Source organism: Lipophrys pholis, assembly GCF_963383615.2.
Source record: "Lipophrys pholis genome assembly, chromosome: 19".
NCBI classification, from domain to species: domain Eukaryota; kingdom Metazoa; phylum Chordata; class Actinopteri; order Blenniiformes; family Blenniidae; genus Lipophrys; species Lipophrys pholis.
This window is the reverse complement of record NC_137647.1, coordinates 5,393,921-5,407,384: the sequence shown is the minus strand read 5'-3', so window position 1 is coordinate 5,407,384 and position 13,464 is coordinate 5,393,921. Positions and strand designations below refer to the sequence as shown.

Sequence of the window (13,464 nt, the reverse complement as noted above, 5' to 3'; positions counted from 1 at the left end):
GGGACAGGTCGCCGGAAAACTGTCTGGCACATTTCTCAAAGGATTTGCTTCTGCTACAGTCGCTTGCCTCACCTCGATCATATGCTGTACCAAATTAAATATGTATCTCATGTCTTTTAATGCGACCGCGCTGACCTGTGGCGCATCCATATTCACTTCTGTGAACAGCGCGCTCGCTGTGACATCACGCCTTCTTCTGCACATGTGGGTCACTTTGGGTCACACTAACACGACAATTTACAAGCACCGATTAATTTCCTCTCATGTGCATGTCTTTAGATTGTATCAGGAAGCTGGATTACCATGATAAATACCCCATGCACACAGGGAGAACATGCCATCTCCACAGAGAATCCTGTGCAGGGTGTCCTCATCCTTTGGTGAACCAGATCACACAATAACTGACTTGGATTATGTTCTCAAGCATGTAGTCGGTTAAGATATACAGCTGGTCATCAAACGTCTGAGACACACCGATGACAAATCACATAGGCAGGCAGCTGCAAACAAAGCATAAACATCCTTATCCAGCCTGTTGGACAACTTTTTCGGTGAACACCCATTAACTCGAAGATACAGACACTGACAATGACTAACATGTGATGAAAGGAAAATTCAGTCCCATGTTATTGCTGCAGAAGACAAGAAAAACTTTGTCCCCTCACGGCACGTTTGATAAACACTGGAGAGTTGGTCACCGCTCATTTATGGTGTGATAATTAGAGGTCTGGCGACTCTTCAAGACACGAGTGTCAATCAGTGTAATTTCCAGCAGACTGACGATAGTTTGTGTTTCCACCCGTCTCTGTGTGCTCATTTGAAAATTAAGCAGAAGGAGAATCCACCCACATGGTTTTCTTGTCCGTCTCTGAAAAAAAAAAAAAAAAATCTCACTCCTTTAGGACCTCGTTGGGTTGTCTGACAGAGAAAAGAATGAGAGGGAGGAGTCGAGTCGGCACCTTTGACACCTGTGCGCTGAGAGAGACTCAGGTATGTCGACCCGTGGGAGATCCTTTGAGCGGTCTCCGCCGCCACGCTCATAGTCAACACCAGCAGAGAACACAGCAGATTCAAAACCAGAGGATGACGGTAAGAACAACTTCTTCCTCTTGTTTGTGACCATATGAGAAACGTGTGTTCATGTATTAGACTCCTCAACCTGATACAGAAAGCATGACACTCCATTTTTCTAAATATTCTGTTATTTAAACTATTGGCTCCTCTGCCGCCTCGATCTCATTCTTATATTTTAGAACCGATTTGCAGAGTTTGATGAAGTGGGCACAATATCTGAACCTGTGTAGTTGATCTTATAACTGACGTTCGGGGCACCACTGAAAAGGAAGTAGATTAAAACAAATTTTATTGTGAAACTAGCGTGCCTTCCCAAAAATATGAAACTGGACAAACCAGTGATGTGACTGGATCAACATGGAATCACATGGTGGCTTTCTGGAAATCATGGCACAATCTCAGTCTACAAACAAAATACTTGTCCACTGATTAAAATTTTAACTGTTCTGACTGGACAGATATATATTCATTGCTTTATTATTGTGGCACATTTCCCACACAAAGGACTGAGAATGTGTTCGTAATACAATTCCAACCACATTTCAGCTGGTTGTTAAAGGATTTCCTCCGTTTGGTACAGTCATGGTTTCTTTTCTTTGAGAGCCAAGGAGGAGTTCTATCACTACCAGGCACAGAACAAACCAACCCACTTGGTGTGTCGCCCTGGAGAAGGACAAACAAAGATGATTTATGGGTTCGACATGGACGTCAGCGTGCGTCTGTATCAACATACTTTCGCAAAGATTCCGATTTGTGACGATTGTTAGACTTCTATTGGTTGAATTGAAAAGTAACATGCAGGTGATATGATGGGATGGGCCATACGTGTTTTAGTTGACCAACTAACAAACAGCAATTTAATTCAAATGTCACTTTTGTCACTTTGAGTGGTGAGATGATAATGTGAGATTTGCTGTGCAAACGAAATTAAAAATGACGTGAAAATGTCTGTTTACATGAAAGCTCCAGGGCTGCAGGACACACAGCCTTTAACACCCTCTCCCTCTGTTTGTTGACACAGATTTTAAATACATCAGTCTAATAAAGACCTGGGTAGAAGATTTTATTATTTACAATTGACTTCCGAGATAACTCTTACATAACCACACGTTTTGCATAATATTCACAGAGACTGTAAAGAGGGCAGTCATTAAATAACACGGATGTTGTTGAGGCATTTTCAAAACGTCGCCACAGTCTTACTCCTGTTGTTTTTAATGTCAATATGATTATATTGTGTTTATATGAAAGAAATCAAACATGTTGTTTACTTCTATATTTACATGTCATTTAAATGTGTCTTCTTATTTTTTTTTTTGCTCATACAATCTGGTTGTCACATCTACAATATATTGTGCTACTTGCATAATTGGTTTTAGTTCATATTTTCAAGCATGCAAGGTGACTTCTATCCACTTACTGAGGGTACTTCAAACTCCAAAAAAGAGGAACCTTGGCTCTGCTTTGAGACACTTGATAGCCTTATAAATTTGATATTCAAAGTATTCCTCCTCTATATGAATAGAAAACAAACTTGTGTAACAAATAAAGTATTACATCATCATTAATCTTAAAACCCAAAAGAACATGTTAAGAGGATTCTCAAGAGCTACACAACGTGCAGCTTGAAACTGTAAAACCATCATATTTAAGCTTGAACAGTCAAATTACAAGCTGTTTCTCTTGGAATATCGAGCTGCTGAGTATGATTTTGGAATAAACTTGCTATTTTAGGAAGAAACAGCTTGTAATGTCACTATTCATGCTTTAATACGATAGATAGATAAAGTGTGTAATCGAGTCCACCTTCCATGTGTGCCAGATTTGCCTACAGTGCTTTGAGCCTCTTATTTGTCCTGATGCCGATTGAGCAACTGATTGTGTGTTATTCTTTTCAGCCCGCTCTAATGGAGGAAAACAAGCCAGACGGTAATACTGAGTCGGTTCCCAGGTCAAAGTTTCTATCGGAAAACCAGTGCAGTGATGGCAACAATAACACGGCAGACTCCTCAGACATAACTGACTCTATTAGAAATGCTCCGGTAAGCTGAGCAGCTGGGAAAGTTTGTCTCTCATGGTAGCTGTTTTTAATCGTATACTTTTATGTGAAATTACAGTTGTTTTTTTCTTTTGTAACTAGACCTCTGAGAGTAATGAGGACCAAACAGAGCAGAGGGGGTCTCCTCCTGTCCGTCTACCTCCCCGGCCACCGGCTCCCAGTGCAGAAGCTGGTAAAAGAAACAGCATTTATGAGAGATCAAACCCAGTCGTGAAGGTGCGTGAAAGGTTTAGGTTCCTTTTTTGTTTTCTTGAACAAACTTAATCACTGAACGAGTGGTCTCTGATCCCTCTCATTGGGAGCGTAATAGAGCTGCTGCTAAGGCATCACATCATATGTAGTGAACTGACGTATTATTCTGTGCAAAGTGCCAGTCAGTTTACATGCACGCTTAGTAGATGCTCAACAAAACCATAGAAACAGGGCGTTTGCATTGATTTATAAACCCCGTGGAGCAACTGTACAGGGTGTAAAAAGTTGTCATGTCAGGGCACAATAAAATTATCCTTGAAGTAATGAATAACACTCTGAAGGTCAATTGTTGTACGACCAGTTCTATGGCCAGAATTTTGATTTCTTTCCTTGTTTCAACCCTAAAGCCATCTGAGGCCTCTGGAATCAACGGGACGATGACGCTTACTGCCAGCAGCTCAGAGGAAAGCTTTTCGTCCATCTATAAAGACCTGGATGAAATGATGGTAAAACTGACAATGGTTCATATGAAAGCATGTTATTGAGTGCATTTTTTTTAAGTGCCCTGCATGTTATCCAATTATTAAATCTCTTATTCTCTCAACTGATCTTGTTTTTATTCTATTCAGGCTGCTCTAAGGGAAGAAACCCAACTGGAGCTTAAATCTCAGGCTGTTCCTCACCAGAGTGACGGCAACAACAACATGGCCGACTCCTCAAAGACAACAGTCGCTGCAAAGAATTCTATGGTGAGCGGAGCAGCCTGAACACTCAGGATGTCTCTCATGGTAGCTGATTTTATTTGCATTCTTTTATATGAATTTACAGTGCTTTGTTTTTTTCTAGACCTCTGAAAGTATTGAGGACCAAACAGAGCAGAGGGGGCTTCCTCCTGGCCGTCCACCTCCCAGGCCACCGGCTCCCAGTGCAGAAGCTGTTAAAAGAAACAGCGTTTATAGAAGATCAAACCCAGCCGTGAAGGTATACGAATGGTTTACTCAACTAATCTTAAATTAAGACACTTTGGTGGACTTACAGTACTTTGTTCTTTTGTACCCAGAGCTCTGAAAGTAATGAGGACCAACCAGAGCAGAGGGGGCTTCATCCTGTCCGTCTCCCTCCCAGACCAACGGCTCCCAGTGCAGGAGCTGTTGGAAGAAACAGTTTTAATGGGGGATCAAATAGTTATCCATCTGTGATGGTGTGTGAATGGTTTACTCAACTATTAGCTTTGTTAGTTTGTAATGATGTGTTTATTTGAACTCTGAGCTTTTACAGTGCTGTCGATGGTAAACATTTCTCACACAGAAGAACAGAATCGTTGCATATGATATGAAAATGATGACGCTGACTAAGAATTTAAGTTTGTAACCCCCCTACTAGTTTCTGTCTGTTTTATGGGTATAATTTGTCTTTCTGTCGCTGCTTCAACCCTAAAGCCATCAGTAGCTACTGGAACCAACAGGACGATGACGCTTAATTCCAACCGTTCAGAGGAAAGCTTTTCGTCCATCTATAAAGACCTGGATGAAATGACGGTAAAACGGACAATAGTCCGTATGACAACATGAACTTGAGCGTATTTCTGATGTGCATGCTGATATCTGCATCAGATTTTGTTTTATTCTTTTCAGGCTGCTCCAACGGAACAAACCCAAGCGGAGGTTAAAGCTCAGTCTGTTCCTCACCAGGGTGATGTCACCAACAACATGGCCGACTCCTCAGACAGAACTGACGAAATAACAGATTCTACAGTAAGCTGAGCAGTCGGAACACGTGGAATGTTTTGTCACTCATTTATATAGATTCACATAACTTTGTTCTTTTATAACTAGACCTCTGAGAGTGATAAGGACCCAACAGAGCAGAGGGGGCTTTGTCCTGTCCGTCTACCTCCCAGACCACCGGCTCCCACTGCAGAGGCTTTTAAAAGAAGCACGATTTATGGGAGATCAAACCCAGCAGTGAAGGTATGTGAATGGTTTTCTCATCTATTAGCTTCATGTATTCATTTAAGATGGCAATTTGTATGTTGACATTTTATTTGACTAATCTTAAATACAGGCACTTTGGTGAATACACGTCACTATTTTCTTGAACAAACACAATAACTAAACAACTGACAGCAAAAGTAAAAAGCCTGAATATTTCTTTCATTCAAATGTCACATTTGTCAGTTTGCACTGCAAGTTAATAGCTTTTTCTAAGATTTCTAACATGTGTTGGGTTTCTGCCTGTTAAAAGCAGCTAGAAATGACTGTGTTGTATGTGGTGCTGTATAAGTCTGATGTGCAATGTATGTGCACAAGATTAAAGAAAAAAAAAAAAAAGTTTATTGACATGTGCCAAATCAGACAAAATGCTGCTCTGGTCCCTGATACTTCTCTTTGCGAGTGTAATGGAGCCACAAACATTAATAGAGACTCACATAGGGCAGCCTCTTGGGCACTATGTCACGCGCAGCGAAGACACAAAAATATTCTGTGTAAAGTCAATTTACAAACACCCTGAAAGGTTTTCTGACAAACAATGAAAACAGTACATGTAAATTCAACCATAAACCCCTGGGCACACCCTGTGAAGGATGTGAGAGGTTGACATGTCAGGGGAAAAAAAGATGTTTGGATATCTATGTGTCAATCAGATCATTTACTTTTATTCTTTTCAGGCTGCTCTGATGAAAGAAGCCCAACCGGAGCTTAAATCTCAGGCTGTTCCTCACCGGAGTGACGGCAACAACAACATGGCCGACTCCTCAGAGATAGCAGTCGCCGCAAAAAACGTAACAGTAAGCTGAGCAGCCTGAACGCTTGGGAATGTTTGTCTCTCATGGTAGCTGATTTTTTATTCTTATTGTTTTAAATAGATTCACAATACTTTTTTTTTCTTTTCTAGACCTCTGAAAGTAATGAGGACCGAACAGAGCAGAGGCTGCTTCATCTTGTCCGTCCTCCTCTCAGGCCACCGGCTCCCAGTGAAGAAGCTGTTAAAAGAAACAGCATTAGTAGGAGATCAAACCCAGCCGTGAAGGTATACAAGTGGTTTACTTGACTTTTCTTCATGTATTCCTGAGTATTCATGTTGAATTTGACTTGATAGAATATGTCAGTTTTGAAACCTTTCACAACTATTTGCCATTCATACATTCTGTATTATTTACACTCATCTGAATGTTTAAGTGCTTTCTTTCTCTGTTTTCACCTGCTAAAGCCCACAGCTCTCACCTCTGGGCAATTATTGCTTGATCGCCGTTCTGGCCCCGAGCGTCCTCTTCCTCCTCAGCGCCCCCCTCTTCCCCCGATTTATTGTGACAGACTGCGGCTGGAAACCCCATATCCTGATGTAAAGTTTATACTCAACAGTTATGAACAGATTAAAACGGTGCTGTTACACTTCTCTGAGATATCCGTGGACTCAGTTCAAAGATTTCTGAGCTGAAATGGAATAACAATACATAAATCACATTTTTCCCCCCACTGCGTTTTTAAGTTTGTTAATTTTATTTATTTATTTTTAACAGAAAGACACAGATGCATCTCAACAAAGCAGATCTTCTTCTGCGAGCTCCATGGAACAAGCTCCTATCTATTCATGTCTTTATGAAGATGCATTGACTTACAGTGCAAATGTAGGTTTCTGAAAGCCATCTCAGTATCAATCCTATTGATATCAGATAATATGTTTTAGCCTTGATGTTCTGTTGCAGCTCCATTCTGTAACCATAAAGCAAAAGTATGACTGCTTGTACCTTTCAGGCCGTGACCAGTCCCGTGCTCCAGCAGCCAGACCTCTTTGACTCTCCCTTGGGGAGTGAACTTTCGCCTCCACGGGTATGAATGCCACTGTAGATCTAATTTACAGGTGATGAAGCTCTCTGGGACATGAGCCAAAAACAGCAACTTAGAGGTGCAGAAAATACAGGGAGTGAACTGGCCTTCAAGGAAAATCTCAGAAAAATTGACTTAAATCATTTATGACTGTATTCAGCACTGTTTTGTCAGCACAGTTTATAGGTGTCTTCAAAAGATCAGAACTTGGGACATTTTGTCAACAAGTCATACGCCTGCCTTCGAATGACAATAGGCGCCAGCTTCCACACCCAAGACCGTATTATGCTGTGTCATAACTATAAAATGCCGTGCTTCCAAATTGAATATTAGCGCAAGTATGTTTCGGATTGTAGTCAGTGATTGTAACATAGAAAATGTTTTTAAAGCAAAACCATGATTAGAACTGAAACGGAACCTATGATGGCGGGTGGTGGATTTTTTTTGTTTTGTTTTGGGGTTTTTTTTTCCATTCAAACACGTCATTCCCTCTGAAATAAGAAGTAGAAAACATTGGTAACGTCACAGGGATGTCGAGCTCAGATAATCCAAATAATCTGAGCACTTTACTGGTGACAGAAGCAGGCAACTTCTAAAAGATGTGCTGCACAACTGGCCAGCAGCTTGTTGAAGAATTTGGCCACCATTCATACTTACCACAGAACAACACGGGTTAGACAGGATATAACCTCCCTACTATTATGGCAAAGGTGATTGAGTAAGATTAACCACGGTGGCACAAGACGAAAAACCTGTAGGATTTCTCAGCTGTCAATAAAGTAAATGGTAAGAATCAAGAACCTCAAATTTCACATGATCACCTTCATTGAGAAGCTTGATTTATCAGAAATACTTTTCTTTGTCTTGTAGATCAGACCACCAAGACCACCTTCGTTCAACCCGCAGTTCTCATTACCTTCAGAGGGCTCTGACTCACTGTACTGTGAGATCGAGTCACCGACCTACGTGGAAATACTCCCAGATGAATCAGAAGAGATGGTGAGAGGGACACCGCAACACACACACACACACACACACACACACACACACACACACACACACACACACACACACACACACACACACACACACACACACACACACACACACACACACACACACACACACACACACATACACACAGACGCAATCACATTTTCAAGTACCAACTGAGGGATTAGATTATAAACCAGACACATGTGTTGTTAATGTGTTTCTACTCGGTTTCTAATAAAATATATGTATATTTTCAGCACATTACTTCTCTGCTGACATGGTTGAGAAAAACGTCAAGTAAGTACATTTTTATTATTTCTATAGTGTGAAAGAAAGAAACACAAATAATGGGTGTTGTTTTTTTAATTGTCCCTTTTGCTAATCATCAGCAATTATCAAGAAATTCTTTCTTATGCAATTTCTATTACAAACACATCTTTTTTTAAGTAACCTGAGTAACATTACAGAAATAATGTTTCTTTGTTGTCATTTCGACAGAAAAAGATTCCATGTCTCCGTCACTGTATGGCCTCAGCATAGATGAAGAAATGAGGTAAGAAAAAAAAAAGTTAACAATTGCAATAATTCATCTTAACTGAGAAGTAGGCCATTTTATTGTGTGGTGGTTAGCACACTTAATTCAAGAAACTGTACCAATTTTTTTATGGGATGTTTTTCCAGGCTCAAATACAGCGCATCAGGATTGGTACATTTTATTGAGCCTGATAAAGATACATCACACAAATGACCTTAATGTGGACAAAAGATAGTAGGGTAAACTTTTTAAGAAACTAAATGTCACGGCATTGGTTACATGTTATTTTTTTTCTTCTTCTTTGGCCCTGTTCAGATCATTTAACCAGAGAGCCGTGAATGTGACGAAGGCCCTGCATCTTTACAACTATCTCATGATAAAGCGCAAAGACAACTTGAAGAAAATCATCTCAGAGTTCATGTTCATTTGTGGGACCCTCGACAAGATCCAGAAGAAGAATAAGACTATGAGCATTGCTGGAGGCACCACAGGTGCCGTTGGAGGGATGACCGCAGTGATGGGAATAGCCTTGGCTCCCGCAACCATCGGCGCCTCACTAGTTGCGACCCTTGTTGGCGCTGGTATGGTCGCTTCTGCTGGAGCAATGGGCGCTCACGCAGCAAAAGCCAACAAGAAGATTGTGGACAGGGTGACTGTCGAGAAACTTCTGCACAACTACAAGGTGAATATTGTCGACCTGGAACTTTGTCTGCACTTCATCCTGGTGGGGATGAATGAGCTGCGACGACATGACATTGCCAGGCTGAACAGGGCAGGAGCAGAACCGGAAGCGGTGAAGATGGCGCATCAGTCGGAGGCCGTTTTCCGGTACAACACAAAAAACAATAGGGGAACGTCCACACCGAACACGTCGGAGAAACTGCTTCTTGCTTTTGCCAAGGAAATGGATCAGTATTTCTCAAAGAAGGATGTGACGCTGAGGAAGTCGACCAAGAGCAAGTTTTCGGGCAGAATTTGCCTGCTGGCTGAAAACCTGCAGGATGAAGTGAATTACCTGAATGACATGTGGGGGATATTTTCCAACTGATTCAAAGCACTCTGAGTGCTTGTGTCTTTGTGTGTGTGTGTGTGTGTGCGTGCCTGCGTGTGTGTGAGAAAGATTTTTTTACATTTTTTTATATCCGTTGATGAGAAAATACATTCTTATTTAATCTTTGATGTTACATTTATATAACTGTATGACAGTATTCAAAGTTGTAGTTCTCCTTCTTATGATTTTAATACAAATAAATGAATTATTGTAAAACAATCCCATGCGGAAAAACATGTCTTCTCTTCTCGCGTGGAATTCGTGGAATGCGGAACCCAAACACTGGCGGAGTGATAATAATGCGAGTCGTCGCGGAAGGATACAGCCACTCCTTTTTGTTTTTTTCGGTCTATAGTCTCGCCGCGCCACAACATGCGCCATTTTCCCTCCTGAGGAGCAAGCAGACCAACAAGTTACAGCATTGTCGGACGTCGCTCGATTCGCCGAAATGGCAGTGTGAAAGTGTGCCGCGACCCAGCAGCAACCCTCAAAACAGTGCATCCAGCCAGTGCACTGAGTCACTTCTAATTCAGCCAACATGTCGTAAGTATTGCTTTATGAATGGTTAGAATGTGGCAACTGTCGGGCCTCCGTGTAACGCCCACCTACCATAATCTTACAATGCCTTAGATTTTTATGTTTTCCGTCAATTTGGGACAGAAAACCATCGATTTTTTTTTTCGACTTTTTTTTTTATACAAAAAAACTAATTTAAGCAGTCATTGAAGTGACGTCACACGCGACATGAAGTGAAACGTTACACTTCGGTTCGCTACATTGTATCTCTTTAAACGTTCTATTGTTTCTCTACATTATATCTATTTTAACGTTATAAAGTAACAAGCCATGTTAGAATGTCACTTCAAACGTCGACGTGGCACTCCTGCGTTTCCGCACGAGGGTCAAGATGGCGACTGTGGGCGAGTGGAGAACAAAAGTGCATTTTTTTTTTTTTATTGGGGAGGGAGGGAGGGAGGGAGGAATGGCAGACTCTTTGACCTCATTAGTCTGACGTCAGAGTCACAAGGCTGGCAGCAGGGAGGAAACCACGTGATGTGCAGCAGGTGCACTGCAGCCATGGGGGCAGTGTTGTTCCACCATGAGAAGATTAGCTTTGAGATCCATAGGCAACAATACAGCATCTATTTGGGAACAACTGTAACACACTTTGAATCACTGATTCCATTTTTGAAATGTTGATGATGGTTTTCACCCTTTGTTTTTTTTTTCCTTGGGTGCAGGTCCTTCGTGGAAACCCTCAGCACTGCTGCTTTCGACAGCATAAAAGAGTTCGCCGCCTCCCTGACGTCGTCGCACACTCCGTTCGTGACCAACAACAGCCACTATGACCATGACGATGACAAGCTCACAGTTTGGCCTGGAAGACATGGAGGCCATCCTCTGGGGGCCTTCCTCTCCCATGGCTGATGCCCTGGACTCCCAGATTTTCCACCCTGATAGAGAAGATCAACAGAACATAGGAGGAACCTCAATTGAGGGGGACACAGCTCCTGTGTCGCCCCTCACCTCCTCATCGCTGTCCTCTTCCTCCTCTCCCCCACCCTTCTATTCTCCTCCGCCCTCGCCGCCGGCCGCCCTCCTCCATGGGGACAAAGTTGGGTCTGAGTCTGACCTGCTCTCCCTTTCGTGGTTAGGTGACCCGGGTCAGCTGAGATACAGCCAGACACTGGCTGGTGACAGCAAAGGTAATGATAAAACACCAACTGAACATACTGGATATTATAGCAGGTTTAGTCTCAGTTAAATCTAATGGATGTTTTGTTTGTTTGTTTCCTCCCCAAAGACATGCTCAGTGACCTCGACTGGATGGCTGAGAGGATGGATCTAAGTGAGTTTGACCTGGACTCTCTGATTGGCTCCTGTAGTCCTCCCGCTGAGTCCCCTGCCTCTCCAGAAGACCTACTGGCCTCCCTAGATTGCCCCATGGAGCTTGAATCTCTCCCACTACCACCTCTCTCAACGCCTGAGTTCCCAAGCCTTTCCTCTGATTCTCTCACAGTCGAACCCCCTCCCTCCCCAGACACAGTCTGCTCTGATCCTGCTGTTCCAGAGCATGAATCATTCATTGATGGGCAAGAGGTTCCTTCCTCTCCTCTGTGTGTCCCGGAGCCACAAGAGGAGCTGGAAATCAAATCTGAGCCTGCTTCTCCAGATCCTCCGCCCCCTGTGGTCGACTCCCCGGTCTACACTCTGGACCTGGGCAGTGAAGTGGACGTGTCGGAGACTGAGGTGAAGCCAGTGGTGGCGGCCGTGGTCCCTCAGCTCCCGAGGATCGTGCTGTCCCTGTCACCAACTCGCATCGTCCTTGTGCTTGCCCCTAAAAATAAAATTGGGCTCACAGCTGCACCGGAGGTCATTCGATGCTCCCCAGCAGCGTCTCCCCCACAAGTGTCCTCCAGAAGCAGACCATACCCAGACCCCAAAGCCAGTCCACCCTCTCCAGCACCAACCTGTTTCAAAGTCAAGGCCCCCCGAGGGGCAGAGAGGGCGGCTCTGAGGATGCCAAAAGACAAAAAGACGAAGAAGATGGAGCAGAATAAAACGGCTGCTACACGTTACCGGCAGAAGAAAAGAGCAGAACATGATGCGATCTCTGAAGAGTATGCAGTGCTGGAGAGGAAGAATGTGGAGTTAACCGAGAAGGCCGAGTCTATGGCCAGGGAGATCGAGTATCTGAAAGAGCTAATGGAGGAGGTCCGCAAGACGAGGCTCCAGAAAGGCCTGACTCCTGACCCCTAGTGGAGGGAGAGAGCTGTAGCAATAGAACGATGATGTAACAAAGTGAGCAGACCAGCTTCTATTTCTGAAATGCAAACGTGTATCAGTATAATATCTTTTCTGCCACACAGCATGTCTTGGATGTACTATCCCACAAAACAAGTGTTTGTCTGACCTCTTCATGCATCTGACTGGTATTAAGTAGAATACTTGTGTTAGGTTTTAGTTACATATAACAAAGTATTTTGCATTCAGTATATGAATGTCTGATGTCTTGTAATTTGTTTTATATATATGGACCTCCAATAACCTTAAAGTTTTAAAATGTGTATATCCAGAATATCTGTATTATCAAGCTCCTAATAAAGTCTAGAACCAAACTGCTGCTGAGCTTTTTCTTGTGTTGATTAGTAATAAAGCTTTATTAGATGGATGTAGTAATAGTAAATTAAACACTATACGTCTTGAAGGGAGAATATAAGACACAATCACAAAAATATCTAATTGGGACAAGTATGAACTGACGGTATTGTGTGGAACCCATCAGATTCACAATGAGGTGGTTGCAAATAATTCAAACAATTAACAGCTTAATATGGACGTGGTCAGGCTTCTCGAGATTTTCACGGTGTTATTGGGGAGAGGATAATGGAGTCCGCCTGACATGCATGCTGTAGATACATGAGTATTCAATCAGACAGTCATGTGATTTTAACAATCTCTTGCGTGCAGAGGAAACAAAGCTATTTTGTCACAGTTGATTAATAACCTGAGATCCTGGAAGAGGGTACAAGAGCACACAATTACCACAGATTTGGGGAGGGGACGGAGGGGGAAAGACTGCTGACCTACGCACAGTTTGAATAATATTACCAAACTAAAGTGTGAGCATTCATCCTCTGACAGATCCTTGGTGGGCATGCTGCAATTGGACCGGGCTTTAGTCCAGATGGCTCAGGGGCAATCCATCCCCCTCTGGAGCCCCGCCAAA

The 13,464-nt window shown here is 42.8% G+C and overlaps 2 protein-coding genes across 4 annotated transcripts; both read left to right on the top strand.

The window, feature by feature from the left end:
• The first annotated feature begins 978 nt into the window (after positions 1-978).
• Positions 979-9,946, top strand: LOC308124622 (uncharacterized protein). Of its 3 annotated transcripts, none has more exons than XM_080487720.1 (19): positions 979-1,089; positions 2,973-3,116; positions 3,215-3,349; positions 3,733-3,831; positions 3,955-4,074; positions 4,172-4,306; positions 4,386-4,526; positions 4,765-4,863; positions 4,960-5,079; positions 5,161-5,295; positions 5,994-6,113; positions 6,221-6,355; positions 6,536-6,667; positions 6,846-6,953; positions 7,081-7,155; positions 8,023-8,151; positions 8,406-8,445; positions 8,647-8,701; positions 8,999-9,946. In XM_080487720.1, the coding sequence occupies exons 1-19, from the start codon at positions 1,084-1,086 to the stop codon at positions 9,729-9,731; spliced, it is 2,661 nt and encodes an 886-aa protein (XP_080343846.1). In that variant the 5' UTR covers positions 979-1,083; the 3' UTR covers positions 9,732-9,946. The 3 variants fall into 3 exon arrangements, with proteins under 3 accessions (XP_080343846.1, XP_080343847.1, XP_080343845.1); XM_080487721.1 differs by having other exon boundaries at positions 984-1,089; positions 5,994-6,107; XM_080487719.1 differs by having other exon boundaries at positions 984-1,089; positions 4,939-5,079.
• Positions 9,825-12,858, top strand: atf4b (activating transcription factor 4b). The gene is made up of 3 exons (XM_080487749.1): positions 9,825-10,277; positions 10,976-11,440; positions 11,539-12,858. The coding sequence occupies exons 2-3, from the start codon at positions 11,080-11,082 to the stop codon at positions 12,492-12,494; spliced, it is 1,317 nt and encodes a 438-aa protein (XP_080343875.1). The 5' UTR covers positions 9,825-10,277; positions 10,976-11,079; the 3' UTR covers positions 12,495-12,858.
• Positions 12,859-13,464: the final 606 nt, after the last annotated feature.

Bases quoted from the DNA above. Each gene is read 5' to 3' on its own strand.
- atf4b (XM_080487749.1), top strand. From the start codon at position 11,080: ATGACCATGACGATGACAAGCTCACAGTTTGGCCTGGAAGACATGGAG. The intron at 11,441-11,538 runs GTAATGATAAAA...TCCTCCCCAAAG, and splicing joins ACTGGCTGGTGACAGCAAAG to ACATGCTCAGTGACCTCGAC.
- LOC308124622 (XM_080487719.1), top strand. The intron at 4,075-4,171 runs GTGAGCGGAGCA...GTTTTTTTCTAG, and splicing joins TCGCTGCAAAGAATTCTATG to ACCTCTGAAAGTATTGAGGA. The intron at 5,296-5,993 runs GTATGTGAATGG...TATTCTTTTCAG, and splicing joins GATCAAACCCAGCAGTGAAG to GCTGCTCTGATGAAAGAAGC.